General features: G+C 51.3%; 11 protein-coding genes across 11 annotated transcripts; 7 read left to right on the forward strand and 4 right to left on the reverse strand.

Annotated features, from left to right (window-relative positions):
- Positions 1-11: 11 nt before the first annotated feature.
- BZA70DRAFT_277677 (transcription factor e(y)2-domain-containing protein) lies at positions 12-1,008 on the forward strand. The gene is made up of 3 exons (XM_064912476.1): positions 12-290; positions 361-431; positions 495-1,008. The coding sequence occupies exons 1-3, from the start codon at positions 226-228 to the stop codon at positions 638-640; spliced, it is 282 nt and encodes a 93-aa protein (XP_064769025.1). The 5' UTR covers positions 12-225; the 3' UTR covers positions 641-1,008.
- On the reverse strand, positions 1,009-3,481 carry BZA70DRAFT_277678 (Utp8 family-domain-containing protein; the record flags this gene model as incomplete). The annotated part of the gene is made up of 2 exons (XM_064912477.1): positions 2,656-3,481; positions 1,009-2,594 (listed from the first exon to the last, which is right to left on the reverse strand). Coding segments are annotated over exons 1-2 (2,210 nt in total), but the record flags the coding sequence as incomplete, so codon positions are not given.
- A 157-nt stretch (positions 3,482-3,638) lies between these two features.
- Positions 3,639-5,523, forward strand: BZA70DRAFT_277680 (putative CAAX prenyl protease 1). Its single transcript, XM_064912478.1, has 5 exons — positions 3,639-3,707; positions 3,762-4,100; positions 4,154-4,871; positions 4,934-4,999; positions 5,052-5,523. The coding sequence occupies exons 1-5, from the start codon at positions 3,684-3,686 to the stop codon at positions 5,231-5,233; spliced, it is 1,329 nt and encodes a 442-aa protein (XP_064769027.1). The 5' UTR covers positions 3,639-3,683; the 3' UTR covers positions 5,234-5,523.
- Positions 5,524-5,843: 320 nt separating this feature from the next.
- BZA70DRAFT_310453 (Sodium/hydrogen exchanger family-domain-containing protein) lies at positions 5,844-9,554 on the forward strand. Its single transcript, XM_064914922.1, has 3 exons — positions 5,844-6,029; positions 6,097-6,525; positions 6,584-9,554. The coding sequence occupies exons 1-3, from the start codon at positions 5,906-5,908 to the stop codon at positions 9,229-9,231; spliced, it is 3,201 nt and encodes a 1,066-aa protein (XP_064769028.1). The 5' UTR covers positions 5,844-5,905; the 3' UTR covers positions 9,232-9,554.
- A 1-nt stretch (position 9,555) lies between these two features.
- BZA70DRAFT_277684 (uncharacterized protein) lies at positions 9,556-10,925 on the reverse strand. Its single transcript, XM_064912479.1, has one exon. The coding sequence runs from the start codon at positions 10,550-10,552 to the stop codon at positions 9,686-9,688; it is 867 nt and encodes a 288-aa protein (XP_064769029.1). The 5' UTR covers positions 10,553-10,925; the 3' UTR covers positions 9,556-9,685.
- Positions 10,926-11,203: 278 nt separating this feature from the next.
- On the forward strand, positions 11,204-12,576 carry BZA70DRAFT_289173 (uncharacterized protein; the record flags this gene model as incomplete). Its single annotated transcript, XM_064914092.1, has 2 exons — positions 11,204-11,599; positions 11,962-12,576. 2 exons carry the CDS (start codon positions 11,204-11,206, stop codon positions 12,574-12,576), a joined length of 1,011 nt encoding a protein of 336 aa, XP_064769030.1.
- Positions 12,577-13,167: 591 nt separating this feature from the next.
- On the reverse strand, positions 13,168-15,375 carry BZA70DRAFT_277688 (Metallo-dependent phosphatase-like protein). The gene is made up of 2 exons (XM_064912480.1): positions 14,950-15,375; positions 13,168-14,882 (listed from the first exon to the last, which is right to left on the reverse strand). Exons 1-2 carry the CDS (start codon positions 15,107-15,109, stop codon positions 13,333-13,335), a joined length of 1,710 nt encoding a protein of 569 aa, XP_064769031.1. The 5' UTR covers positions 15,110-15,375; the 3' UTR covers positions 13,168-13,332.
- A 143-nt stretch (positions 15,376-15,518) lies between these two features.
- Positions 15,519-17,837, forward strand: BZA70DRAFT_277689 (WD40-repeat-containing domain protein). The gene is made up of 3 exons (XM_064912481.1): positions 15,519-15,701; positions 15,756-15,794; positions 15,847-17,837. The coding sequence occupies exons 1-3, from the start codon at positions 15,607-15,609 to the stop codon at positions 17,756-17,758; spliced, it is 2,046 nt and encodes a 681-aa protein (XP_064769032.1). The 5' UTR covers positions 15,519-15,606; the 3' UTR covers positions 17,759-17,837.
- On the forward strand, positions 17,838-20,222 carry BZA70DRAFT_277691 (uncharacterized protein). Its single transcript, XM_064912482.1, has one exon. It carries the CDS (start codon positions 17,951-17,953, stop codon positions 19,757-19,759), a length of 1,809 nt encoding a protein of 602 aa, XP_064769033.1. The 5' UTR covers positions 17,838-17,950; the 3' UTR covers positions 19,760-20,222.
- A 100-nt stretch (positions 20,223-20,322) lies between these two features.
- On the forward strand, positions 20,323-21,573 carry BZA70DRAFT_267102 (uncharacterized protein; the record flags this gene model as incomplete). Its single annotated transcript, XM_064911080.1, has 1 exon — positions 20,323-21,573. One exon carries the CDS (start codon positions 20,323-20,325, stop codon positions 21,571-21,573), a length of 1,251 nt encoding a protein of 416 aa, XP_064769034.1.
- Positions 21,574-22,712: 1,139 nt separating this feature from the next.
- Positions 22,713-24,299, reverse strand: BZA70DRAFT_237361 (MFS transporter; the record flags this gene model as incomplete). The annotated part of the gene is made up of 1 exon (XM_064910413.1): positions 22,713-24,299. One exon carries the CDS (start codon positions 24,297-24,299, stop codon positions 22,713-22,715), a length of 1,587 nt encoding a protein of 528 aa, XP_064769035.1.
- Positions 24,300-25,945: the final 1,646 nt, after the last annotated feature.

Here is a 25,945-nt window from a genome sequence, read left to right on the forward strand (position 1 = left end):
CTTGTTGTAGTTCACCATTACTCTTCCGACTTGCGCTCCTTGTCCCTGATCTTTGTTCAAAAATTGTATTTAATGAGCGTCGTGTAGCTCTGCACTCTTACTGCTTTGCTAGAACTTTTTCGCGTTACAGAAGCTGAAAAAAATCCAGTCAACAACCCGGGAAAACGAGAAATCACCTTCCCGACAAGCAGCGAGGCAACAGAACAACACAAACAAGCTGCAATCATGGCAGACGCCCAAGTACGAGCAAAAGTTCACCAGAAGCTTGTCGAGTCTGGAGAATATGAGAGGTTGGTTTTTTCTTGCTTGCTGGTGTTTTGTATCGCGTTTTTAAGGCGGTGTGCTAATTCCCTTGTATAGGATATCGACCCATTTGCGCCAGAAACTGGTCGAGTCCGGTTGGTATGATCAAGTTAATCAGCTCGCGTCAGGTAATCTCTATCCCTCTGTTGAAGTGCGAGGAACGAATCTCCTGGTGTCTAATCTTCTTTCAGAGAAACTGCGTGCTCAAGACAACCCCAACTTCAACAAACTCGTCGACGATATCGAGCCTAAAGCTCTAGACAGCGTCCCAGACGAGATCAAAATCGACGCGCTCAACATGATCAAGAAGTTCTTAGACGGCATTGTTGAGAAATAGTCTTTTGACCACTTTTCATTCACTCATTCACTCCATCTCTCTTTCGCTATCTCATGTGCATGCACAGTGCATATTATCCCTGTCGCAGCAGGGAAGGCACTCGTGACGCGATCGCTTGCAACCGTACGCGGCCCCACCTCTCTTGTTCGTCTTCACTTTTGCCTGCTCTTTAATGATATTCCCAAAGTGCATTTCTTTTTGTTTTATATCATGATCCGCCGTTTTGCTTTTACTTTACCTTGTGTTTTTCACTATAGTTTGTAGGTTTGGAAACGGGAGTTTACTTTTTTCTTTACAGTTTTTTGCATGAATTTTCCGTTTGTATTAGGTTATATAGTCTGGTAATCTTGATAGCAATTCATCTCACACGTTTGCCAAAAAAGAGAATCCTATACTTTTAGGAGCTACCCCTGTCATGAAGTGGTATATATTAGTTATTTGTAGACATCACTGCCCCACAAGGATGAGAACTTTTCTATTATCTGCTATGCAACCCAATATACAAAAAACACATTTAACTACGCGCCCGAATAGCAGGCACACCAGCAAATTTCTTGCTCTTGCGCGCAGCCTTCTTGGTCTGCGAAAGCTCCAGTGCCGAGTCTACAATCTCCAAAACCTCAATACGGCCCTGCAGATCCTCAATCTGCGTCCCAACCAACGACGAGATTCTGGAGATTAAATCTTCCTGTAAAGTAAACAGACCAGAGGCATCCACGAAGCACGAAATGATCTGCCAGGCGTCGAACTCGTAGCCCTCGTCGTCAGAGTCGGACAAAGATGACGAGGAAAGAGATGTGATTAGGTCCAGAAGATCCTCAAGCGCAGACTGAATCTCGCTAGAGTTGTACTCGCTACTGATCGTCTTCACTGTAGCTTGATACGAGAAATCCTGCTCGATGCGCACAATAGTCTGCTCGATAACCTCCGTCCGCAGCTCGTCGTCGATTTCCGACTTTTTCTCCAAAAACGCGAAAAGCACAGCCACCAGCTCCGAAACCGGCAGCATCGTCGTCAAATGCAGCGCCGTCAATAATAGCTTTGCATCGTACTCACTCAGCGCCGGGAGCAAGCCTGGCAACTTCTCGATCGGCAGCAATGGATGGCTCAGGATGAATCCGAGTGTCAGGCGCGGCACAAACGAGGTATAGAGCTTAACTCCTTTTGCGGACTCGTCGAGGGTGAATATCGACTGTGTGATGAGCTCGATGAGCGAGGCATCGACCTGGAGCGAAGTTGTGGGATCGTAGTAGGGCAACGAAGCGAGAACAGAGGTCTCCTTCACGTTCGGAGGAGTCTTGTTGAGGTCATACCACCGCTCTTGATTGGAGAGGTAGAGAAAGACGCGGTTGTCAAATCCAGAAACATCGCCGTTTGATCGCAGAGTTTTTATCTGTGGGGCCACCTTCTGGAATTCTGCCGAGGACATTGAGAACGCCTCTTGTGCCAGATCTTTGTATTTCTTTGAGCTGGTTTCCCGGTTGAAGAGGATATCAGCAAGAACAGGTTTCTCAGCTCCTGCTTTAGGAACCGCCTTGACGCTACCGGTGATGCATTCGAGCAACTTGCCAGATCCAACCACAAACGAAACAGCCTGCACTAACCCAGACTTTGACACGCCGATCGCAGTTCGCTTGCCAACTCGCTTGAGCAGTTTAAACCCAGCCGAGTCGCCAGTGTCGGCGGACGACAGGTCAAGAGATGCGAGGATCGTCTTGTACTGCCAGTTGATGAGCATGAGGGATGTTCCGGTCGATAGCAGGATCGAGGTCTTTCCAGAGGGGAGAAATGAGAGGTGGTCGGTGAGGACAGAGTTCTTTTTCTTGCCGGATTTCGGGGTGAGGAAGGAGACAAGATCGACTGATGTGTGGCTCAGAGCCGGGATGGTGATGATTTCTAGGGATCCACCGGAAAGGAAGAATAGCACACCAGATTCGTGGTATTGAATCAGTTCCTAGAGAAAGAGAATGTTAGTGTGTAGTTCTGATATTGTTATGAAATATGAAAGGTCTTACATTAGACTGTTTTCGTAGCACCAGATTCCATTGGTCTGACTGAACGCTATCAGAAACTGAAACTGAAAACTTTCGAACATCGACCGTGTCAGGACTCGACCGGCAGACGAGGAGAAGAGAGATATCGGCCTCAGACGAACTGGAAAAGTCAAAAAAGAGGACTTCATTGTCCTTGGAGTCGTACGGCTTGGTAGTCCAAAGATGCTTGAACTCGCGTTTAATTTCAGCTGGAGACTCTTCTTCCTTTTCTTCTCCCTCTTTCTCTTCGTTTTCCTCGTCGTTTCCGTCCAGCTTCATATCATCATCTGCGTCGTTGCCAGCTGAGATCTCAGTCTCGGTGAACTGGTAAGCTGAAATCTGACCGTTGACAAAGACGACAATAATGACATTGTCGTTAACAAGCTTGAGAGCTGAAACAGCGAGGGTACCAAGCTCCAGCTCGCAAACGACGCCATTCTCCTCGATCCTTCGTAAAAACACAGTCCTCTTGCGTTCTCTAATGGCAGCATAGATAGTAACTCCCTCGGTCGCGGCGTTCTTGCTCGCCTTGTCAAGCACAATAACAGGACACAAGATCTCAGCCAGCGGAGAGATGGCGACAGAGGACACGAGCCTTGGAGCAGGACGAAGGGTGAATCGCGAGATTCCAGCGGCCGAGATGGAGAGATCGACTGTGGTGGACTTTGGGGCCGAGACGTGGAATGAAGTGGTTTTGTTCAGCCCAGAGATTGCTGGTAGGCTGTATACCGTGAACGGCTGTGATATTGTCGACATCTTGGTGTGCAGACTGCGAAAAGATCAAGATGCCGTCGTTGTTTAGTTGGAATCTTTCAATTTGGGAGAAGAAATCTTCTGAAAAAAAATCTCATCAGGAAGTAGAATAAGGTTTACCGCAGCCCCTGAGTGCTTAGTAAGTAATTGCGTAACTGAGGTTAGGTGTTCTTTGACTGGATCCGCAAGGACAGCGAGGACACGACGATCCGGGGATTTTGATCTTCTGTACCTTTCATTCCATTACTTCATCCAAGATGAGTTTCACTGGATTTCTTCCAGTAAGTATATCTTTGTTATTTTATTGACTGTGAATTGCGCTGACGGTTAATTAGTCTCTGGCGGCAGCGCTCGACAAACCGGGGTTCAACTGGAAAGGCCTCATACTCGGTTTTTCAGCAGCCAAGTTTGCGTTCGACAGCTACCTGAGTTACCGTCAATATCAAGTGTTGAAGCGCACGTCGCCTCCCAAGTCGCTTGAAGGTGCGATTGATCAGGAGACGTTCATAAAGACTCAGACGTATGGCAAAGCGAAGGCCAAGTTTGGGTTCGTTAGCAGCATCTACGGATTTGTTCTTGATTCGGCGATCATTCTCTGTGATGTTTTGCCAAAGCTCTGGAGTGTTTCTGGGACTGTTGTCTCGCTGTATGCGCCACTGCGGTTCTCTGGAATTGTGAGTATTTTAGACTTGTTTGAGATGCTAGAAGTCATGCTGACGGAGTATAGATCTCTCAATCGGTCACGTTCTTTCTCGGATTCAATGCTCTTTCTTCGTTGATTTCTCTTCCAACATCGATCTACTCTACGTTTGTGCTTGAGGAGAAATTTGGATTCAACAAGCAGACTCCTTCTCTGTTTGCCTCTGACTTTTTGAAAAATCAGGTTATTAGTGCTGTCATTGGAGGCCCTTTGATTGCTGCGTTCTTGAAGATTGTGGATTACTTTGGCGCCAACTTTTTCTACTATCTGTGGGTGTTTGCTTTTGTCTTCCAGCTGTTTATGGTTACCGTATTCCCGATTGTGATTGAGCCGCTGTTCAACAAGGTGACACCGATGGAAGACGGCGAGGTGAAGAAGCAGGTCGAGGATCTTGCTGCCAAGCTCAAGTTCCCGTTGCAGGAGGTTTACCAGATTGACGGATCCAAGAGATCAGCCCATAGTAATGCGTACTTTTACGGCTTGCCGTGGAAGAAGCGAATTGTGATTTACGACACGCTGTTGGAGAAATTCGAGCCGATTGAGATTGTCGCCGTTCTTGCGCACGAGCTTGGTCACTGGAGTTTGTCGCACACGAGTCAGTTCTTGATGATTAACCAGGTCTATATTTTCTCACTCTTTGTGGCGTTCTCGGTGTTTATCAAGAACCAGTCGTTGTATCAGAGCTTTGGATTTGGAACGCAGACGCCTGTTATGATTGGCTTTATTTTGTTTAGCGATATCTTGAGTAAGTAGCTAGTCTTGCGAGAGATGGAAAGAGGGTGATTGCTGACAGTTGCTATTCTATAGCTCCCTTGAACAGCTTGTTGCAGTATGGAATGAGTGTGTTGAGTCGCAAGTTTGAGTACCAGGCCGGTAAGTGATCCGAAGAAGAGCTAGAGAGAGGACTGAGACTGACTTTTTATAGATGCATTTGCGGTGGAGTTGAACTACTCCAAGGAGCTAGCGAATGCGCTGATCAAGCTCCATATCCAGAACCTGAGCACGATGGATGCGGACTGGCTCTACAGCAGTTACCACTATTCCCACCCGATCTTGCCCGAGCGGTTGAGTGCATTGGGCTGGACGAGCGAGAAGAAAGACGAGTGATGTACTTTGTCTAGATATGTTGTAAACACAAAGCACTGAAGACTTGGTGTATATAAATTGAGAAACTGTTCAGAGACTACTGTTCAGAGCAGATGGGAGATTAACGGTGACGTCATCGTTTTGATGTCAGGGGCAGGCAAGAAAGGTCCCCGGTGAATAACATTAAAGAACAAAGAATACAGAAAACAGACAAAGAGAAGGAAAACTGCTGTAGAATAACATTTGTTAGAATACAAACAAGAAATACTGATAGTTGATCTTTGGGCTCATTTTAATTCTCTTATTTTCTCCATTTTTTTCTCTATTTTCTGTTTTCTTTTTCTCGCTTCTTGGCGAGCACGCGTCAGGCTCAGCTGCGATCCGCGATAAACCGCCTTCGACCCTTCGTCTTCACCTTCGTCTTCACCGCAGCGACTCTGCAAAATATCAGCAAAACCTCAACAAAACCTCCTCCTTATCTTCTGATAACACATTAATTCAACAGCCAATCAAAAACCAGAGCAGACCATTGGCTTTCTCGGCATCCTGGGCAGGCGCGGAGATAGAGTTTTATCTAAAACTCTAATCTACTTCCGTCCGTCTTGGGTCTCAAACCGCTTTGTACAGTTCTCTTCCTCACCCACTTCCTCTTCCCCATATCCCTCCCTCTCCCGCTATTCCCTGCTGATAACCATGGCGTGGGACCAGCTGTGGATCAACAAGCCACATTTAGCGTACGCTATCATCGGTGGCTTCACCACAATCTTCTCCCTCATATCCCTTTTCGTCAAAGAGAAGCTGTATATAGGTGAAGCCAGTACGTCTCCCCACCCCCTTTGCTCTATCTCCTGTTTGATTGGCATACTCACGTTCTACACTCTCAGCCGTTGCCACAGTCACCGGCGTTATCTTTGGCCCCTATGCCGCAAACTTGCTTGACCCCTCGACATGGGGAAACACAGATTTCATCACGCTCGAGATTACGCGCGTCGTCCTCGTCGTCCAGATCTTCGCCGTCGCCGTCGAATTGCCCAAAAAGTACATGCTTCGTCACTGGGTCTCGGTTTTCATGCTGCTAGTTCCCGTCATGACCTACGGCTGGCTTCTGGCCTCGGTCTTCATCTGGAAACTCGTGCCCTCCCTGCGCTGGGTCGAAGCCCTTGTCGTAGCGGCCTGCATCACCGCCACCGACCCTGTCCTCGCGTCGGCTGTCGTCGGTAAGGGAAAGTTTTCAAAACGTGTCCCAGGCCACTTGCGAAACATTCTCTCGGCTGAGTCTGGCTGTAACGACGGCATGGCCTTTCCTTTTGCATGTACGTATCTTTATATTCTCAATTGTTCTATATCTTGACAAATAACTGACACTCGCAGATCTCGCTCTGTACCTTATTCGATATGAAGGTCACGGCGGCAAGATTGTAGAACACTGGATTCTTCTCACCATCCTCTACGAGTGCGTCTTTGGCTGCATCCTCGGCGCCATGATCGGCTACAGCGGTCGCCATGCCATCAAGTACGCAGAAAAACACAACCTCATCGATCGCGAGTCCTTCCTCGTATTCTACTTTGTTCTCGCGCTCTTCTGCACCGGTATAGGAACGATCCTGGGTACTGACGATCTCCTCGTCGCGTTCTCGGCCGGTGCTGCTTTCTCATGGGACGGCTGGTTCACGCGCAAGACCGAGGAGTCGCATGTTTCTAACGTTATCGACCTCTTGCTCAATCTTGCCTACTTTGTCTACTTTGGGTCTATCGTTCCCTGGCATCTTTACAACACCCCCGAGCTCGGTCTCAGCCCATGGAAGCTTTCTATTATTGCGATTCTTCTTATTCTTTTCCGCCGCATCCCAATCATGCTCGCAATGAAACCTCTCATTCCAGACATTCGCACCTGGCGCGAGGCTCTTTTCTGCGGCCACTTCGGCCCTATTGGTGTCGGCGCTGTCTTCATGACCATCCTGGCTCGTGCCGAACTCGAGCACGATGAACCAACTCCGCTCGCGGATCTACCCGCAGAAGGCTCGCCCAACTACGTGATTGTCGCTACGATGTGGCCGATCGTCTCGTTCATGATCATCGCGTCGATCATTATCCATGGCTCGTCGATTGCTGTGTTTACCCTCGGTAAGCGACTCAACACGATGGCAATCACAATGTCCGTCACAACCGGCAACCAGAGCGGTCCGTCGTGGCTGCAGCGTCTGCCGCGGATGGAGTCCTCCACAAGTGTCTCGTTCCGCAAGGTTGAGACCACGCAGAACGACGCTCTCAATCGGCTCTTCCACCGCCGCGCTGCTGGTCTCGCACCGAAAGAGGATTCAGTCAGTGATGCCGCAGACATGAACGGCGACGTCATCCGTCGTCGTCGGCGTCCACCTGCAAAGGCTGCGGGACGGATGTCGAACCCAAAGGCAGACAACAAGAAGAAGACCAAGAAGCGTCGGCAGCAGGAGCGAAAACGGCGAGACTCAGAGGGTTACGACGCTTATGACGACGAGCTTGAAAGAAGGCCTACGGCGACGACGGACGATGGCGTGGTTTCGGCTGCGGACTATCCTGCCGGCACGGTGCTCTCAGAGCAAATCTCTCGCAACAGCGAGGAAGAAAACATTGAAGAGCGGATTAACCCGGACAACCACACAGTCTACCAGGAAGGAGATAATCTGATTGTTGAGGACGAGAACGGCGAGGTTCTGACTACGATCAACTCTACGAACGGACGGCCTAGTGCATGGAATGAGCCTGGATTGGAGCCTTCTGATTCGTTTGATAGTTCGATTATTGGAAACCAGCGCCGGCCGCGGCGGAAGGTGGGCGACCTCGAGAGCCTTGGAGCGGCGGATGATTCTTCGTACGCGGCGACAGACGAGGCCGGAGGTACGCAGAGACGAACGCGGGCGATTGCGTACCAGCTCGATGACGAGATTATCGTCGAGAATGAAGAAGGCGAGGTCATCAGACGGTACCATATCAACCGGCACAACAACGGCAGTGCAAACGGAGGGTCGCAGTCGCGGCCGGGAGGCGTCGAGAGTAGTCTCGAGAAGGCGCTTTCGTGGGTCGGTCTGCGACGTGGAGGGTCGGTTGCACCTGGAGGCAGTTCTGGAGCCGGGTCGAGTTCGGCCGCGGCTGCGGCAGCTTCAGGGAGGAGATCGAATCAGCATGAGATTGGTGGTCTGGAGTTGCAGCGCTTAGACTCGACACTCGACTGCACAACGGTTAGCTCATCGGGGTCGATGATAAGAGGGGCGCATGGTATTGAAAAAAGCGATTTACCGCGGAACTTCTTGCAGCGTCGTGCGGATGATGATTTGATGCCGGTGCGGGCACCGCATAAGAGTCATAAGGGAGTTGATGACGATGATGATGAGACGCCAGCGGAACGGAAGAGACGGTTGGCGGCGCTGAGTGGAGCTGCTAGTTCTGGAGATGATGAAGCAGACGAGACGCCAGCGGAGAGGAAGAGGCGGTTGGCTGCGCTTGGAGTGAAGGATGAGAAGGAGGATAGAGGGCGGTATCGGTATGAGGAGGAGGATGAGGAGGAGGAGGAAGAGGAAGAGGAGGAGGAGGAGGAGGAGGAGGAAGAAGAGGAAGAGGAAGAGGATGATGAAGAGGAGGAGGAAGAAGAAGAGGATGAGGATGAGGATGAAGATGATCTGGATGATGAAGATTATGTGTCGGACGGAGGAGCATCATTTTCTCGAAGCCGAAACTCGCAAGAGGTCCCGTCACGGATCTCGTTTGCGGGCGAGACAGATGTGGAACGTCGTCGTCGTCTAGCTGCGTTGGGATTCGCGGCACCTACTTCATCATCAAACAACGATAACGGTGGAGAGACGACGAATAACGCGACGACAACAACGTCGTCTTCATCTTCATTATCAGCCACAGCTGTTGGCTCGTCGTCTGGATCGCCTGAAGACACGCCGTCTCCTGAGAATACGAATAATAACAATAACGGAGGCGGCCCGTCGATATCGCGAGGAATCACATGGGGATCGGTGAAGAGATCGCATTAGTGGATTGTGAGGTTTTGGCGTCTACTTTTGTATCTGTTAGTTTCGTATATCCATATTAGAATTAGATAGAGCATGGACAGTGATGTGGTCTTGTCTAGTTCTAGTCTCAATGCATCATTACATTACACGTCTATGAGTTGGTTCAGTCTTTAATCCAATATATTACATCTCTGAGTTGGTCTCTGAGTTGGAAGTGCTCCGCTGGAGGTCGTGGGATGCGTACGAGAAATTAAGATTTGTAGATAGTCTCAATTGCGGATAAAGTTGGTAGATTGGCAATTTAAGAGCAAAGCAGGTCACGCTGCTAATACTACGTACGCTCCACGTCACCTCGGGACAAGAGTGGATCATGTGCTGGCTACGAAATAAAGAGATGGATATATATGAGCTAATATATAAGATGCAAAGTACAAAAAACAACGACACTATTGATACATGAGAGAGAACAAGTAGATCAGTTGGAGGATACGGGAGAGATGCGACGGCGGCCGGCGACTCTGCCTGTACTGCTGGTGGTGGTCAGTCTGGATATGGGGACAGCCTGGACCTTGATAGAGAAGGGGATGCAAGAGAGTGGGACCTCGGAAGGAAAATACATGGCGACGTAGTTTGAGCTCGTGTAGCCGAAGGGATCTCGGATGACGTCTTGGTTGCAGGCAAAGAAGTTCTTGGTCGAGCCCGCGATAGAGAAGAGGCCCATGGGGGTCACGTCGATGCCGATCTCGGGCACGGTGGTGGTGAACTGCACGAGGTGGTCGGCGACGGTGAGGTAGTATGGCGGGCTGCTGGTGAGGGCAAAGTCGGAGTGGAAGGAGCCGTTGGTGCGGTCGTAGTAGATTATCTCGCCGGCGGAGTACTCTCCCTGGCGGCCAAGGAAGAAGTAGCTGGTGCCGGCGCCTTCGGGGAGGGCGTAGAGACCGACGTTGGAGAAGCTTGGGTTGGAGGTGAGGGCGTGCAAGGTCACAGGTATGGCAGCGAGCGCGGGCGCCAGGAAGGGCGCGAGGAGGAGGAGCAGGATGAGCATCTCGAAGTGCGAGAGATGGACGACGGGAGATAGAGGCAAGAACAGAGGGAAAGGACAGAGAACAGGACGACAGAAACAGAACGGGCGGAAGGGTATTCTTAACTTATTCCAGCGGAGACGATCTATTTTCATCTCGAGGCAGGAGCCCGAAAGTAAACAAATCGAGTCTGAGCTCTCAGTTCCCCAGAGTCCGAGAAATCTATTAATATTTTTATGATTATTTCCCAGATCGGGAGACTCATCACGTTCTCTGCCCGATTCGGCAGGTGGGCTGCCGGATGGGGTAATATTCTGCATCCCGTGACGGACAGTTTGCTGTCAAGGCCGCAACGGCAAACTTTGGTCTTTGTGACTGCGGTGGATTGGCGATTGAATTCGTGTTCGCTGCAATGACGTTACGATATGTGTAGAGATGAGGAGTAGAGGAGTAGAGGAGGGAAGAGAAGAAGGCTGTTGCTGGTAGTAGCGGTGGAGTGGTAGGTCGGTGAGTGCGAGGAATACTCGATATTAGTTAGAGCAATAAAACAAACAATAAATGAGTATTTTCACAACTTCTGCTCGTTATTGCTGATACTTTGCTTATTGCTGATATATTGCTGGTATCCTGATACTCTTACTGCCCTGTTTCTAGTTGTATTGATACTGCGATGACGAGTTGATGACCACGGGCGGCACTGGCGGCACCAGCCCCTCGCATTACATCATCGCCGGTGTCTACCGCTAACACGCCACCGTTTACTTCGCACTAAAAGTAGTCTGGGCGATCCCAGCACCAAACCTCATCTCTCGTCAACTCAATCACCAAATCATCCTCTTCACCACCAAATTTTCTGTCCCGCCTCTGTTTATCAACACAAACAACCCGCGGATCCCTCGGCTCCTCTTTTCCTCTTCTTTTACTTCTTCTCTCTCCAACCTCCTCTTCTCCCTCCCCTCCTCACCTCCACAATGTCCGCCAACGACGCTGCCGACATTGTCATCCTCGGCATCCCTCTCAACTACATCATCGCCGCCTTCCTCACCAGCTCCCCCATCACCTCCTATGCCGACCAAATGTTCTACGTCTGGCGCCGCAAGTCCTCTGACGGCTTTGCCCTCGACACATGCGCCTTGCTCATCGCCGTCTCCACCCTGCGCATCTTCTTCTGGTTCGGCCGCGACCTAGAGCTGCCAATCTTCCTGCAGTCTTGCTCAATGCTCGGCGTCCAGCTTATATATCTCAAGCTGGCACTCATGTACATGCCTGCTGCTTGGAGACGCGCAAAATCCATGGAGGACGTCTTCATCCCTTTCAAGCGACCTTTCTACTTTTGGCAGTGGAAGAGTGATTGGAAGTTTTATCTGGTACGATCTTCCCTGCTTTCAAAACCTCTACAGTCTCATCCTGCCTTGTCGCTCTACTTCATCATCTTCTATTTTTCCTTCTTCTCTGTTTACTTCTTGTTTGTTTGGGCTACTGTCGGCTGCTCTCGAGTGCTGTTGATATCTGCGCTGGCCGCCTGTGCCGCGTATCTCTTATCTCACGTCACGTGCAGACTTGAGCCGCACCGGCAAGCCGTGCTTATCGATTGTAAAACCATTGGTCTTTGCGTATCTGCGGCCCGCAAACGCCACATTTTCATATTCTGTGCCTATGCTTTGTGTTTACGTGACAAAACAGGAAATGGTGGGATTATGTCTGAACTACTGCTAACTTTTTATTACAGTGCATCGCCATCTTCATGGGCACCCTTGCGCTTCTTCAGTTCCTCCTCCGCTCGTTTGACACCTGGTTCCTCTTCATCGAGCGTCTCGCTGTCGCCTTGGAAGCCTTCATCCCCCTCCCTCAGCTCATCCTCAACTACACCCGTCACTCGCTCTCCGGCTTCCGTTTCACTCTTCTCTTTGCCTGGGTTTCTGGTGACTTTGTCAAGACCTTGTTCTACTACATCAACGGCGAGGCATACTACTACCAGATCGGCGGCACATGCCAGACTCTCCTCGACTGCGGCATCCTCGCCCAGTACGTCTACTATTGGCGCAAGAAGCGTCTTGAATCCAAGCGCCAAGCTGAGCTCGAGGGACTCGAAGTCGAAGAGCTAAGTCTGAACGAGACCAGCATCTCTGCCGACGAAACCTCTGCCTTGCTCGCAAACGAAGAAGCCATGCCGCGCGCCTCCATCGAGAGCAATCGGATCAGTCCCTCTGCGACATCAACCTCAGTCTCAAGCTCGCCTGCCTCAACAATCAAGATCGAGAAACAGATCTCTCGACACAGCGACTTTGACGGCGCCTCCGTCTCATCCGCGGCAAAGAACAAGGCGGCTGAGAACCTGGTTTAATTATCATAAGAGTTCCTATCCTAGATTTTCCTCTGCACTTCACATATAATGGGTCTACCGGCGTTTCTGCACTCTGCTCTGATTTTAGATTTATGGTTTTCTTGCTTTTATCCAACTTTATTTTTACTCTGCTTCTGGTATGCAGGCTGATTATTTACTCTGCTTCTGGTATGCAGGCTGGGTCCGGATGTCTTTTCCTCATTTCTCTCTCATGTTATTATCTTCTTTTCTTTTCATTCTACGATGTGACGTTCGCATTCACGTGAGTTGTGGTTAATGGTGTTTTTTTTCTCTATATTTTTCTTCTTCAGATTGATGACAAGATAACGATATGATTGCTACGGGAGAGATGGAGTATACACACATACATATACACGTATGTGGATGATGTACATACGCGCGACTTTATTTACATACTCTTCTTCCACCCTTTCTTTCTTTTTTTCTTTTTTTGTTCTCACGATGATTAAAATGAGGAGGAAAGGGTTGTCTATGTACATACATTATTGGAGTCCTGCTCTACACTTGAACTTGTCTTTCTATCTTGTTCTCTGGTTGTATTGTATACTATTATAGACGGCGGAGAGAGAATAAAGATGTTATCAGATTGCGTTTTTTAGTAATTAAACAAAACAACAACAAAAACAAGCGTACACAGCCAAAATGAAACGAATGAAAAAAAAAAAACACCACTCAGAAATAGAAACAAGAGTTGACGAAAATAGAAACAAGAGTTGAGAATACACATCATTCATATCATGGCTTATCCCAACTAAGCCGTCTAGCAAGCCTCTGCAGGTTCTCATCCGAATCAGTATCATGGATAACCCTCTCCAGATTCTCTTTATCATGCAACTCCTTCTCGCGCTGGATCTCCTCGTTACTAGGCGGCATGCCCTCGTTCATCAAATCGAGCTTCTTTGCCTCATCAAACGACGACATCTTGTCCCGAATACCCTGCGACCCAAGCATCAGCGTGCCCGGCGGTAGCTTGCCGCCCGACGCCGTCTTAAGCTCCGACACCGCCTCCGACTCTTCGCGCAGGATCTGGAACATGCGCGACACGCGGCCGATCGCAATGATCTTTTGCTTGAGCGCTTTTCTTCTCGGGTCTTCTTCCTCGCCATCCTCGCCTTTCGTACCAGTTGTAGTCTGCACAGAAGCCGACGGCGCAACGGAATATGCTGCTGCGGCGATGTTGTCTTCCGACAGCGGCGTCTCGTCGTCGAGTTCCTCCTGAGTGCAGATATCGAGAATAGCAATCAGCATCTCGGTAATCTTAGATCCCACAAACGGCAGCGACCAAGTAAACACATCCATGAAGTTTGGCAGCCAGTACGGGTGCGGCGAGCAGTTGAACTGCCGAATGTTCATCACGTTGTTTTCGTACTTGAGCACCGCCGCCTTGTTGTGGTACGTATCTGTATAGTTTGGCGCCGAGAAAATCGTCATCAACGACGGGAACCCAGTAGTCTTGGTCTTGCGATACATGCGGTATCCCGCATCCTGCGCCTCGTGCGCTCGAATGACCGATAGCAAGTTGTTCTTCTCCAAAAACGCGCACGTGGCCGCGTACGAGAACGAGTACGAGCACCCTCGCGCACGGTTGACTTTGAAGTGCTCGTTCGTGCTCTCGCTTCCAAACTCCTCGAGCGGATCGGCCCAGAGAATGTCGCACATGAGCCCGTGCGTCGGCGGTTCGCGGAAGCGGTTGATGGCGCGGATGTCGTCCAGCGTTTGCAGGTCCGGCGAGAGACCGCCGTGGATGCACAGAAACTGCTGGTTCATCACGGCGCCGAGCGGCAGCGAGCAAAACGACTCGAGACAGGTCTCGTAGAAGTCGTCAGAGTACTTGTGCTTGCACTCGATCCGGAACGTGAAGAAATCTGTCAGATGCCGGCACTCGTGGTTGCCGCGCAGCAGCCAGAACGTGTTTGGATACCAGATCTTGAGCGACCACAAGTACAGCACGCACTCGGTCGAAAAACTACCGCGATCGACATAGTCGCCCAGAAATAGGTACCGCGTCGTCGCCGGATCGCCACCGACTTCAAACAGTTTCATGAGGTCAAAGTACTGGCCGTGTACATCGCCGCATACAATCAGCGGGGCGTCGAGCTCCAGAAGTGTCGGCTCCTGGTGCAAAATCTCGGTGCCTTTTTTGATAATGTATGTAGCCTGCTCCTCCGTCAACCGTCCTTCGCGGGCGAAATGCTGCTTCAGAAATTTGAGATTCGGCTTCGAGGGGTCCTCGGGATCAAAAACTTGCTCGTTCGTGGGCGTGAACGTCGCCGGAGCCTGTACATCTACACACAATGTCAACACCATGCTTTCGCCTAGTATTATCAATAGAAGAGCATCAATTGCGCATACCTTTCACGATTCGCTCGGTAGTAGACACAGAAGTGCCGTCCTCCATCGTGTACTGAGTGAGATCGATGGCCGGGACGGGGTTCTTCGTCTGGAACGCGCGGATCGCGTTTTCCAGCTTTTGCGCGTTTTCCTTCGCCTGCTTGTCTGATGATGTAGACATTGTGATTGAAAATGTACTGTTCTTTTCTGTGTGTTTTGTTGTTCGGCTGATTTCTGAATGTCGATGTGTATGAGACGAAAACACTGATGATGTCGCAAGACGCTACACCTCTACCAACAAAAGACCGGAGATGAAGACAGGACTAAAAGCAATTCTCTTTCTTCTCTTCGTATCACTGCTTAAGAATGAACAGCAAGAAGACAAACGAGAGAAAAGCGATAGGAGTTGGATATAAATTAGAGGCGCGTCAGGCGCTTGGCTTGCCGTTTGACCCTCAGCGAGGGGGCTCGTGGAGGCGGAGTGGATCTGAACCGGTTTCAATTAAAACTGAAACTGGAACCTGCGGCTGGTTGGATGCTGGTAGCCGACTTTTGCGGGCGCACTCAGCAGCCGAGATGCTGCTCCGCGATGCTTTCAGGAAAAGACAGCGACTGAACAGCAGCTGAGAGGTTTATTGAAGGATATCGTGAATAGCGGCTGCTGAAAGAAACGTAGACATGGACGGGCTAGGAACCCGGCAGTCGTCGCCGTGGCAGAGCAAGACCTTTGGGACTTCGCTCTCTCTTCATCTCGACCGTCCCGTGAATGCAATGTATGTTGGCTCATAGTTCTCTTTCGTTCGTATGCTAACCTTTTTATGCTGTAGGTCCATATCTCCTTCTGGAAGGGATGTTGTTCTTGCCTCGTACGTGACTCACTCTATCATACTACTTCTCTTTGTCGCTAACAGGTTGCAGCCGAGCCGGACTTTACATTGTCGACCTCGACGATCCATACCTACCTCCCCGCTTCATCCGACACACGACACCCTGGGAAGTAGCCGACGTGCAGTGGTCTCCTCACGCCGCGAAATCCAGCTGGGTGATCTCGACCTCCAACCAAAAAGCCATGGTCTGGAACCTCGCTCTTCCCTCGACGGCCGCGATCGAGCGTGTGCTGCATGCCCACACACGAGCCATAACCGATATCAACTTCCACTCATTCGACCCCGAGCTCCTAGCGACCTGTGCTGTTGATGCATTTGTGCATGTATGGGACATGCGTGCGCCCGCAAAGCCGATTCAGAGTTTCTGCGACTGGCGCGCGAGCGCAACACAAGTGAAATGGAACAGACAGAATCCGCACGTCGTTGCCTCGTCGCACGATCGCTTCGTGCGGATTTGGGACGACCGGTTTGGCGCACGGCCTTTGCGATCGATAAACGCGCACTCTACAAAGATCTACGGCGTGGATTTTAACCGGTTGAAGGAGACACAGCTTATTACATGCTCGCTCGACAAGACGGTAAAGTACTGGGACTACAGCAATCAGAAGGACGAGCCCGTGCGAGTGGTCAACACCGATTTCCCGGTCTGGAAAGCACGACACACGCCATTTGGAGACGGCTGCGTGATCATGCCCCAGCGCGGCGGCAAAAACGCAGTCTTCATAATCAGCAACAAACCTACGAACCCCCACAGCGGCGTTCCGGATCAAATGAACCCTGTCGAGGAACTAGTCGGCCACACTGAGCCCATCAAAGAATTTCTCTGGCGCACGCGCGGCGGCGAGACCGGGGTTGATAGCCGCGAATTCCAGCTGGTGACGTGGTCGAAAGATCGGGACTTGAGGTTATGGCAGATCAGCGACCGCGCGTTTGACGGAGTGGGACATGTCAAGAACCAGCCGCTGCGGTTCCGCATGACGAGACTGGGTACGCCGTATGTCAGTTTCAATCACGAGCCAGAGACGTTTGCGGTGCCGGAGGCGATGCCGGGGACACCGGGCACATCTGCTTCGTTGTCGCCCTTACAGATCCGACAGTCGTCATCGTCCGCAGCATCAGCAGCCGCGGCGCGCAGTGGATCTATCGCCCGCTCGCCATCACAGTCACATCACCACCACATTCACCATTACGGACATCGACCGTCGACATCGGCGCCGAAGTTCAATAATCCACAGAGCAGGTTTATGACCAGGGGAGGCAAGGGCCAGGACAAGATCTCGCATCTGAACTGGCTTTCCGGCGTACGAATCGGACGCGCCGCGTTTGCGAGGCCAGCGGATGAGGATGGCTCAGCGACTGCAGGAGTGTCTTCTAATGCGTCACTGGCAGACGGATCAGCCGGTATTGGAGATCAGGGCGCACCAGGTCAGGCGGTTGGAGCGGGAATGGGAGCCGGTAGCCCAGAGAATTTCGGCGAGGAGGTTAGTATAGTTGGGCACAAGTTTCCCAAGATTGTGTTTGAGAAGATTGAGGTTGCAAAGGGTGAAATCGTGGTGACGCTGAACGGACCGTGGGGGCCGGAGGGTGCGCTGGTGTTTATCCGATTACAAGCCTGGTTCCCGAGCGATTATCCAAAGAAGCAGGAGGAGGGCGAGGAGCAGGAGGCGGAGCAACCGAGGTTGGAAATCGAGCCTAACAAGGATATTGCGGAAGAAGACCTGAAAAGTTTAGAATCGCAAGTACAGGAGATTGCGACAAAGTTGTCGGGTCGAGGGATGTTTTGCCTGGAACCGTGTTTACGGTATATGATGGGAGAAAAGTCGGTGCTGGATGACCTAGACCGGATCGGCGGGGATTTGTTTGATGTGCCGGAGTTGCTTGCGAGGGATGATGACGATGAATCATCTTCTGACGACGAGATTGTCATGTCGCCTCCGAAGTAGATATGTACAGTAGATGTATTATGTATGTTAAATCAGGTCAAGATATCAAGTCGAGGATGTAGAGAAAAGATGCGCCGCACGTGGCTTACTTATGTGGCGCGTGGCGGTGCCAGAAAAAAATTTCGAACAAACTCCCAACTTTCTGAACTTTTCTCCCTTCTACTTTTGCAGCGACAAAGAAGCACAGCAACGATGGCGCCGACTACAAAAGCAGAGCTGAAGAAGAAGCGGAAGCATAATGAGTCGTTTAAGGAGAAGAATGGGATGAAGAAGACTAAGGAGGTGTCGAAGAAGAGAGTGGAGGTGGAGGAGGAGGAGGAGGATGATGATGTTGATGAAGAGGCGTTGTTGGCTGAAGTTGATGCTGATTTCGCCGGTCTTGAAGAGCAGGTGAAGAAGACGTCTGGCGGTCAAGATGATGAAGATAGTGATGAGGAGGATGATGATGAAGAAGACGAAGAAGAGACTGGAAAGATCGCGTCTGGGGACGAGAGCGAGGACGAGAAAGAGACTGAAGAGATTGGCCAGCGAGCACCACAGGCCGCGCTGACGACTTCGACGACGGCGACAAAGTTCTCAGAGCTGAATCTGTCGGAGCCAACGATGCGCGCTCTGGAAGGCGACATGAAGTTTTCTGCAATGACGCCGGTTCAGGCGCGTACAATCCCACCCTTACTTGCCGGTCGTGATGTGCTCGGCGCGGCCAAGACGGGATCGGGCAAGACGCTCGCGTTTTTGATTCCGGCGGTTGAGATGCTGCGGTCGCTCAAGTTCAAGCCGCGGAACGGAACCGGCGTGATTGTTGTCTCTCCAACGCGTGAGCTGGCGTTGCAAATTTTTGGGGTTGCGCGCGAGTTGATGGCGCATCATTCGCAGACGCTCGGGATCGTGATTGGCGGTGCGAACCGGCGCGCGGAGGCGGAGAAGTTGGAGAAGGGCGTGAATATGCTGATTGCGACGCCGGGAAGATTGCTGGATCATTTGCAAAACACAAAAGGGTTTGTGTTTCGGAATTGCAAGGCGCTTGTGATTGACGAGGCGGATCGGATTCTGGAGATTGGATTTGAAGACGAGATGAAGCAGATTGTGAAGATTTTGCCAAAGGAGGACCGGCAGAGCATGCTGTTTTCTGCGACGCAGACGACGAAGGTTGAGGATCTGGCGCGCATCTCGCTGCGGCCGGGACCGCTGTACATCAACGTCGACGAAGGACGGGAGGTGTCTACGGTGGCGGGCTTGGAGCAGGGGTACGTTGTGTGCGAGTCTGACCAGCGGTTCTTGCTGCTGTTTTCGTTTTTGAAGCGAAACATGAAGAAGAAGAAGATTATTGTGTTTTTAAGCTCGTGCAACTGCGTCAAGTACTTTGGCGAGCTACTCAACTATATTGACCTGCCGGTGCTGGATCTACACGGCAAGCAGAAGCAGCAGAAGCGGACAAACACTTTCTTTGAGTTTTGCAACGCCAAGCAGGGAATTTTGATCTGCACGGACGTGGCTGCGCGAGGACTCGATATCCCGGCGGTGGACTGGATCATCCAGTACGATCCGCCAGATGATCCGCGAGACTACATCCACCGGGTTGGACGTACAGCGCGGGGCACAGAAGGCAAGGGCAAGTCGCTGATGTTTTTACTTCCGTCCGAGCTTGGGTTTTTGCGGTACCTGAAGGCGGCGAAGGTGCCGCTGAACGAGTACGAGTTCCCGGCGAACAAGATTGCGAACGTGCAGGGCCAGCTCGAGAAGCTGGTGGCGGGCAACCACTGGCTGAACGAGAGCGCGAAGGAGGGATACCGCGCGTACGTGCAGGCCTATGCGAGCCACCACCTCAAGTCGGTGTACCAGGTCGACAAGCTGGACCTGGCGAAGATCGGCAAGGCGTTTGGCTTCCGCGTGCCGCCGCGGGTGAACATCTCTGTGGGTTCGGCGTCGATGAAGAGCAAGAGCACCAGCAAGAATGGCAACGGCAAGCACAGCGAGCACAAGCGGCGGAGGGTGGACTAGAGTGTAATAAGTTAGGTAATCAAGAATAGGTTTTGTCATGTGACCTTATGTGACCGAGTGTGATCTGTGAGTGAGTGTGAGTTGGGAGAAAAAGCAGTCACGCACGCAGAGCAACAACACACACGGCTGCCGAGCGCGGAGACGAGCAGAGATCCACCGCCGAGAGCAGAATAAGCAGAAAACTGGAATCGACGAGAAAAACAGAGCAAAAAACACGTAGAAAACAGGGAAATTCAGCGCAGAAAAGACCGGACTGGTTCGCGGAAGCTCGTGCGTGGCCGGCAGTGGGCGTGGAGGCTGCCTTCTCCCAAGGAGTTCCCAGATACTCCCATTTTAATCTGGGGATTAATACACTCCAAACATACACAGTCAGCACCCGCGCATCTTTCCCCAAAACACGACACTCCCTCCCCTTCTCCCTGCATCCACCGAGGCCGCCCTCCTCCTCCCCAGCTCCCTGCTTCCCGCTCCACCGTAAACATCCCGCAATCCTCCCTTCCCGCTCCTGCTCCTCCTCAGCGTTTGCTGCGCCGTCAGATGACAAGCTGCTGATCAGCCAGCCCATGTCATTCCACGAGTCTGTGGGCCTGCTCGCCATCTGCGACGCCATCGAAACCGTCGAGGCTGCCGCGTCCTCCTCGTCCACGTCCACGTCCTCGTCCTCGCCCTCGCCCCCGCCCCTCCTTCCGCCGCTCGTCGCCGCCCACAGCAAACAGCAGAAGCAGAAACAGAAGCAGAAACAGAGCCAGAAGCTGCTCTTCGGCCGCTACTTCCACCGTCCCGCCAAACACTCCCACTACGCCCTCAAGATGAGTTCCAACCAGGCGTCCACCGCCAACAACAACAACAACTCTGACTCCTCCTCATCATCATCATCATCTCCCTCGGCCGATGGTGCAGTCAACCCCGCCGCTGTCGATGCGCCGCCGGCTCATCTCTCGGTCGCCGATCTCGCCGGGATGGCCGCGCGCGAGCGTCTCCACGACAACTCCGCGATCGACCCCTCGTTCCTGCCCATCGACCCGGCCATCGCGCCAATGGCTCCTGCAGACTACACCGCGTCCGCCGCGGCCTACCCGTCGCTGCTCTCGACGCTCGCCGGCGAGTCCGCGTTCCATACGATCCGTCGCCAGCCCGTGCAGTCGCAGCCCAAGCGCCGTCCGCAGCACCAATCCCCGTACGATAACAGCATGGCCCACCAGCCGCAGCACACCCAACACCGACACCAACCACCACAACCTCAGCACACCTCACAACAACAACACCACCAACCACAACAACAACACCAACAGCAACAGACAAATCAATCAAGCATCCCGCCCGAGCACAGATCAGAAGAATGCCACATCTGCGGCCGGATCTTCCGCGGCGCAAAGAGCTCCACCCACAAGCAGCAGCACATCCGTCGCCTGCACCCTGACGACTACCAGCCCAAGCGAGGCGGCAAGAAGCGCGCCGCCGCCGCTGCTGCTGCTGCTGCTGCTATAGCCGCGACCGCGTCGTCGGGCATGACCTCACCCACTCCTGTCTCGAGCTCGAGTCACTCCGGGACGCCCTCCGGTTCTTCCGCGAGCGTCTCCCTGCCCGTCATGCACGACTACCGGTCTTTTGATAACAGCGCCAATGACGACTCGGACGAGAGCAGGCGCAGAGTCCGGCCAAAGACTGAAGTCGCTGTTCCTGTCGATCCGGCAATCATCGTCGCTGATATGGCCAGTGAGTCCACCGCCGCTCTGCAGCCTAGTGAGTCGAACGTCGCTGCTGCGCTTTCAGAGTTCAACAGCTCTCAGCAACCAAAGCAGGAAAACAACTGATTGCTCAAGAGCTGAAAAAAAGAGAAGAAAATGAAACGATGTATATTACAGAAAAATCTGCTGTCTGCTGTTATTGTTCAGAATAGAATAGATGTGAGGAGAGAGAGAAAAGCCTGATTTTAGTTGATTCAGAAAAAGTTGTTTTTATCTTCTTTCTTGTGTTGTTTCTTTCTTTTGTATTTCTTTGTTTGTGCTTTTACGTTTTGATCCACCAAAATATCCAAAAGCATGTTTTCTTTTGTTTGTTCTTTTATAGCTGCTTATGTTTGTCAATGTAAGTACGATAGTGGTTGCTGTAGTATTATTAGCTTGCGTGTTGTTCAATACCAGCCGTTTTTCGTTTCTTTTTCTTTTCTTTTGTTCATAAAATATGTGGGAGGAATGGTATATATGAGATCCTTGCGAGTCGTGTTTGATGAGACTATAGAGTTTTAAATATAAACATACGAAATGTCGTCGAAAACGATGACAGTATCAGCATATATCAGACCAACTGTTTTATTAGCTTACTCAGTTCCTGTTGCGCTCCATCCCCATATTTACGCCGTGTTACTTACGTTTGCGGTCAGAGCTGTCGATGCTGTTTTCGGTGTTTTTGTCAAGATTGATTCATAATTGAGGTCCCCTAGACTCACCAACAGAAACTACATCATTAATCTCTTCAAGGCTCTTATTCCTTTTAACTATTCTATAGAACAATGAAAAAGATCAAAACTGTTAGATCTCATCGTTCAGAATAGAATACACGTATGAGTACGGCGGAGTTATAGCTCGGACGCGAGAAAAGTTCAAACGTCAATTATAGGGTGCGTTCGCTGGGACCGACTGAATGCATTCTTTGCATCTTTACCAACAAATCCACAAAAGCTTCTTTCCAGCGCAGAATAGCAGGAAATGAGATTAGTAAAACGAACTTGACTATTCCTACATTTTTAGTGATTATTATTATTTGTAATTATAGCAGAAAGCAAGCATATTTTTGTTTAAAAACGGCGGCAGGGTTTGTAGGGTTTGTTGCAGCTTTACAGATAATAACGTCTCTAAATTATATTATAATAATATGGAGGGGCTCATAGAATCGCACAACGCCGATACCAAAGTACATCAACAAAGCAAAATACAAGAAATCAAAACACGGCTCAACCAGTGAGCTCATGGAAATTTAGAGGACCAGACCACTGCCTTAGCTGACGGCCGTATAGCTGCAAGGTGATGATGAGCAAAAAGACGGTACCGCAGATAGCAGCCTGAATGCCGAAGGAGAGCGCGGTGCCAGACTTTTGCGCCCACTCGATTTCAAAGTACGAGATGACGAAACCGCCGATGGTGCGGCCCATGTTGACTGTCGCGGCGAGTTCTCCCGAGGCTTCAGGGTAGGAGTCGAGCAGGTATGCGACAAGGACGACGGTGGAGATCATGACGCCGAAAACAAACATGCCCCAACCAACGGCAAGGACGGCCCAGTGCCAGAGGTTGTAGAGCGCAAAGCCGGCGATGATGAGACCCGGGATGATGAAGAGCTCGCCGACGTAGAGCGCGACGAGACGGGCCTCGGGTTCAAAGTGGCCGTTGTGCAGGCGGATGTAGCGTTTGGCGAGGAAGTCGTTGAAGAAATGGCCAAAGAGCTCACCGAGGACGGCGCCGATCATCGGAGTGAAGTAGAAGAGCGAGACGCCGGCGGTGGAGAAGCCGTAGCCTGCGGGAGGGGAAGGGGTGAGGAAGAGGGTGAGCGAGGTGTTGATGCCGATGACCCAGGCGAAGGTGCACATGTAAAAGAAAATCATGAAGATGACGGGGACGCGGGTCGTGACGCGCCAGAAGCGGATGCAGCCGTGCCAGAGAGAAGTGCGCTCGTGACGCGAAGGCCACTGCGCGGTGCCGATGAATCGGCCGATGCGGGTGCCGCGAGGGGGTTGCTTTTCCATGGGAATTGCGCGGTTGTAGTACGTCTCGTCGCCGACAAGGAGGATGAGGCCGAATGCGAGGCCGGTGACGATGGCGACCATGCCAAACACCCATTGCCAGGAGTTGACGTTGACGATGAAACCACCGGCGAAGGGGCCGAGATAAGGCGAGAGGATGTAGAAGCCAGACCAGATGTTGATCTTTCGCGCGTGCTCGTGGAAGAAAAAGAGATCTTTGATAAACATTAAGCCGCCTCCCTGGGTGACGGTCGAGAAGAAGCCGTTGAGGACGCGACCGGCCATGAAGTGGTTGAAAGTGGGCGCAAAGGTGAGGTAGATTGAAGTCCAGACGGCAAAGACCATGAACCAAAAAACAACGGGAAGACGTCCAAAGTATCCAGAGAGAACGATGGCAAAGTATCCACCGATTCCGAGCATCATGACGTTTCCAGACTGCGAGTGGTTGACGGTGTTGGGGTCCATGTTCCACTCCTCGCCCTGGGCGTTGAGGACGACGGCGCCAGCGGCGGAGCCAAAGTCGGGCAGGAAAGCAATGAAAGAGATGGAGATGAGGATGAGATGCTTTTTCCACCAGGACCAGTTGAGCGGGTCGTTGGGGTCATCGGACGGCTGCGGGATAAGCACAGTGTGACCGTCTCTGGCGAGCTTGAGGTTCGACTGGCCCTCGTCGTGGGTGAGAAGGCCAGCGTCGAGGATGTATCCCTCGGCGCCCTCGTGCTCGATATCTGGAGGGACATCAGAGTGAGGTGCGTCGATGTGGTCGAGCGAGATCTTGCTGCCGTTATACTGTTCTGTCCGCATATTGTTATGAAGATGGTGATGAGCTGGGCCAGGGCAGAAGCCGTGCCTGGCGGACGCTGTCAATTTAAAGCAGGCGAGCTCCGGCGGAGGTTTCCCCCACTACTACGCTTCACGCTCAGGAGTATGCCCCGCACTATGGCGCGAGGACCCCACATAGGAGAAACCGGAAGGCGTTGCAAGGGAGGAGGATCACGGTGCCACGGATCTACCGCTTGCGCTTGTCACTGCGGCTCACCCCCGCATGATGACATAAGGAGGTAACGTTTGTATGACATTGCATAATGCTTTGTGAGGAGCTACACGACCGCGCTGCGGCAGACAGAGATGGAGATGAGAGATTATTATAATAGCTCAAATATTATATCTAAAGAGATCTCAGGGACTTGTCTTGTCTTGACTTGACTTTGCTGGGTTGCTGACCGAGAGGACGAGTAAAGTCAAGACGGAACAAGCGGGATATACAGGCTTGGAGAAGCGGCATGCTTGGCTTAACGCCTAAATAGTGATTGGCTAGACGCCGAAATGGTAAGCACAACGGCACGAGCAAGAGCAAGAGTAAGAACAAGGACGCGAGAATACGGCAGCGGGACAGAGGACGGCAGATGAGCCTAATCCTTAAATCTGCTCAGTTCTCTGCCATTTTTATCTTATCTTCACTCTTATTCTGACAGAATAATAATATTCGCTGTTCTTATTTTCGGTGAAGCAGGCGGCGAGGAGGAGCAAATAATTAAGTCAAAGAAACCCTACGGTTCCGTCATCGTCAAACAATTAACAATTAACGAGCGGGGTGAACTCCGCTTTTGCTGTCGATGTGGATATTCCCCGAAATGTGCTCAGATTATTCATGATTAGTTGATGATTGGTGTTGTTGCTGTTGTTACTGTTTACTGTTGCTCACTATTATTCACTATTGTTAACTATTATTCGCTATCTTTACTGATCTCCTCACTGAAGACCACTAAACAACAAAGAGCGCACTCGGCACAACGCACGTGCATCAGCGATGGCGTCGAATAAGATTCACACAGACCACCGCTAATTCCCACCTTTGTGTTACTAAGCCATCACTACTCCAGCTACTAAGCATCCCGCAGCCATCAATAGTCAGAAACCTCCTCCATTCCACATTAACTACTCGAAATAATATCCTCCACCTGATATCCTCATCGTCTTCATCTTCACCAATATCGTATCCTGTCTCAGTCGCAGACAGAGTCGCACCTCGCCGTACCTTCATCTCCTCACCTCCTCATCTCCTCACTCGACTCTTCATCTCCTCCCCTCTCCTCTCAGACTCCTCAGCATAGTCTATCACACATACTCAACACCGGATCAGATGCCATGCCTACAACAGACATACTCAGGAACAGCCCAGCGACACAGACAGCATAAACGTAATGACTAAATGATGACTAACTATATGACGTAGGGCAGGGCCCCAAACAGTTAGCTCCTCCCGCACTCCGCAACTTCACGGGCTCGGCACCTCCTTTCATCTGATGTTCTCGCCAACCCAAGACTCACCCACTCACTCACTCATACTCATACCACCAAACTTCTTCTTTCTGTTATGTACTATTTTCTTCTGCTGTTCTGTGCTTCTTGCTGCTCTACTGTGTCTATCTAAACGCGTCGAACACTCT

The sequence above is a fragment of the Myxozyma melibiosi genome (assembly GCF_037950935.1).
Source record: "Myxozyma melibiosi strain Phaff 52-87 chromosome Unknown BZA70scaffold_4, whole genome shotgun sequence".
NCBI lineage: Eukaryota > Fungi > Ascomycota > Lipomycetes > Lipomycetales > Lipomycetaceae > Myxozyma > Myxozyma melibiosi.

What these genes read in the sequence shown, in the direction of transcription:
- BZA70DRAFT_277677 (XM_064912476.1), top strand. Translation starts at nt 226, where the DNA reads ATGGCAGACGCCCAAGTACGAGCAAAAGTTCACCAGAAGCTTGTCGAG. An exon ending in GAGTCTGGAGAATATGAGAG is followed by an intron (nt 291 to 360) that starts GTTGGTTTTTTC and finishes TCCCTTGTATAG; the next exon opens with GATATCGACCCATTTGCGCC. An exon ending in AGTTAATCAGCTCGCGTCAG is followed by an intron (nt 432 to 494) that starts GTAATCTCTATC and finishes ATCTTCTTTCAG; the next exon opens with AGAAACTGCGTGCTCAAGAC.
- BZA70DRAFT_277680 (XM_064912478.1), top strand. Translation starts at nt 3,684, where the DNA reads ATGAGTTTCACTGGATTTCTTCCA. An exon ending in CACTGCGGTTCTCTGGAATT is followed by an intron (nt 4,101 to 4,153) that starts GTGAGTATTTTA and finishes GACGGAGTATAG; the next exon opens with ATCTCTCAATCGGTCACGTT. An exon ending in TTTGTTTAGCGATATCTTGA is followed by an intron (nt 4,872 to 4,933) that starts GTAAGTAGCTAG and finishes GCTATTCTATAG; the next exon opens with CTCCCTTGAACAGCTTGTTG.
- BZA70DRAFT_310453 (XM_064914922.1), top strand. Translation starts at nt 5,906, where the DNA reads ATGGCGTGGGACCAGCTGTGGATCAACAAGCCACATTTAGCGTACGCT. An exon ending in GCTGTATATAGGTGAAGCCA is followed by an intron (nt 6,030 to 6,096) that starts GTACGTCTCCCC and finishes CTACACTCTCAG; the next exon opens with CCGTTGCCACAGTCACCGGC. An exon ending in CATGGCCTTTCCTTTTGCAT is followed by an intron (nt 6,526 to 6,583) that starts GTACGTATCTTT and finishes TGACACTCGCAG; the next exon opens with ATCTCGCTCTGTACCTTATT.
- BZA70DRAFT_277684 (XM_064912479.1), bottom strand. Translation starts at nt 10,552, where the DNA reads ATGCAGAATATTACCCCATCCGGCAGCCCACCTGCCGAATCGGGCAGA.
- BZA70DRAFT_277688 (XM_064912480.1), bottom strand. Translation starts at nt 15,109, where the DNA reads ATGTCTACATCATCAGACAAGCAGGCGAAGGAAAACGCGCAAAAGCTG. An exon ending in TACCGAGCGAATCGTGAAAG is followed by an intron (nt 14,883 to 14,949) that starts GTATGCGCAATT and finishes CATTGTGTGTAG; the next exon opens with ATGTACAGGCTCCGGCGACG.
- BZA70DRAFT_277689 (XM_064912481.1), top strand. Translation starts at nt 15,607, where the DNA reads ATGGACGGGCTAGGAACCCGGCAGTCGTCGCCGTGGCAGAGCAAGACC. An exon ending in GACCGTCCCGTGAATGCAAT is followed by an intron (nt 15,702 to 15,755) that starts GTATGTTGGCTC and finishes TTTATGCTGTAG; the next exon opens with GTCCATATCTCCTTCTGGAA. An exon ending in AGGGATGTTGTTCTTGCCTC is followed by an intron (nt 15,795 to 15,846) that starts GTACGTGACTCA and finishes AACAGGTTGCAG; the next exon opens with CCGAGCCGGACTTTACATTG.
- BZA70DRAFT_277691 (XM_064912482.1), top strand. Translation starts at nt 17,951, where the DNA reads ATGGCGCCGACTACAAAAGCAGAGCTGAAGAAGAAGCGGAAGCATAAT.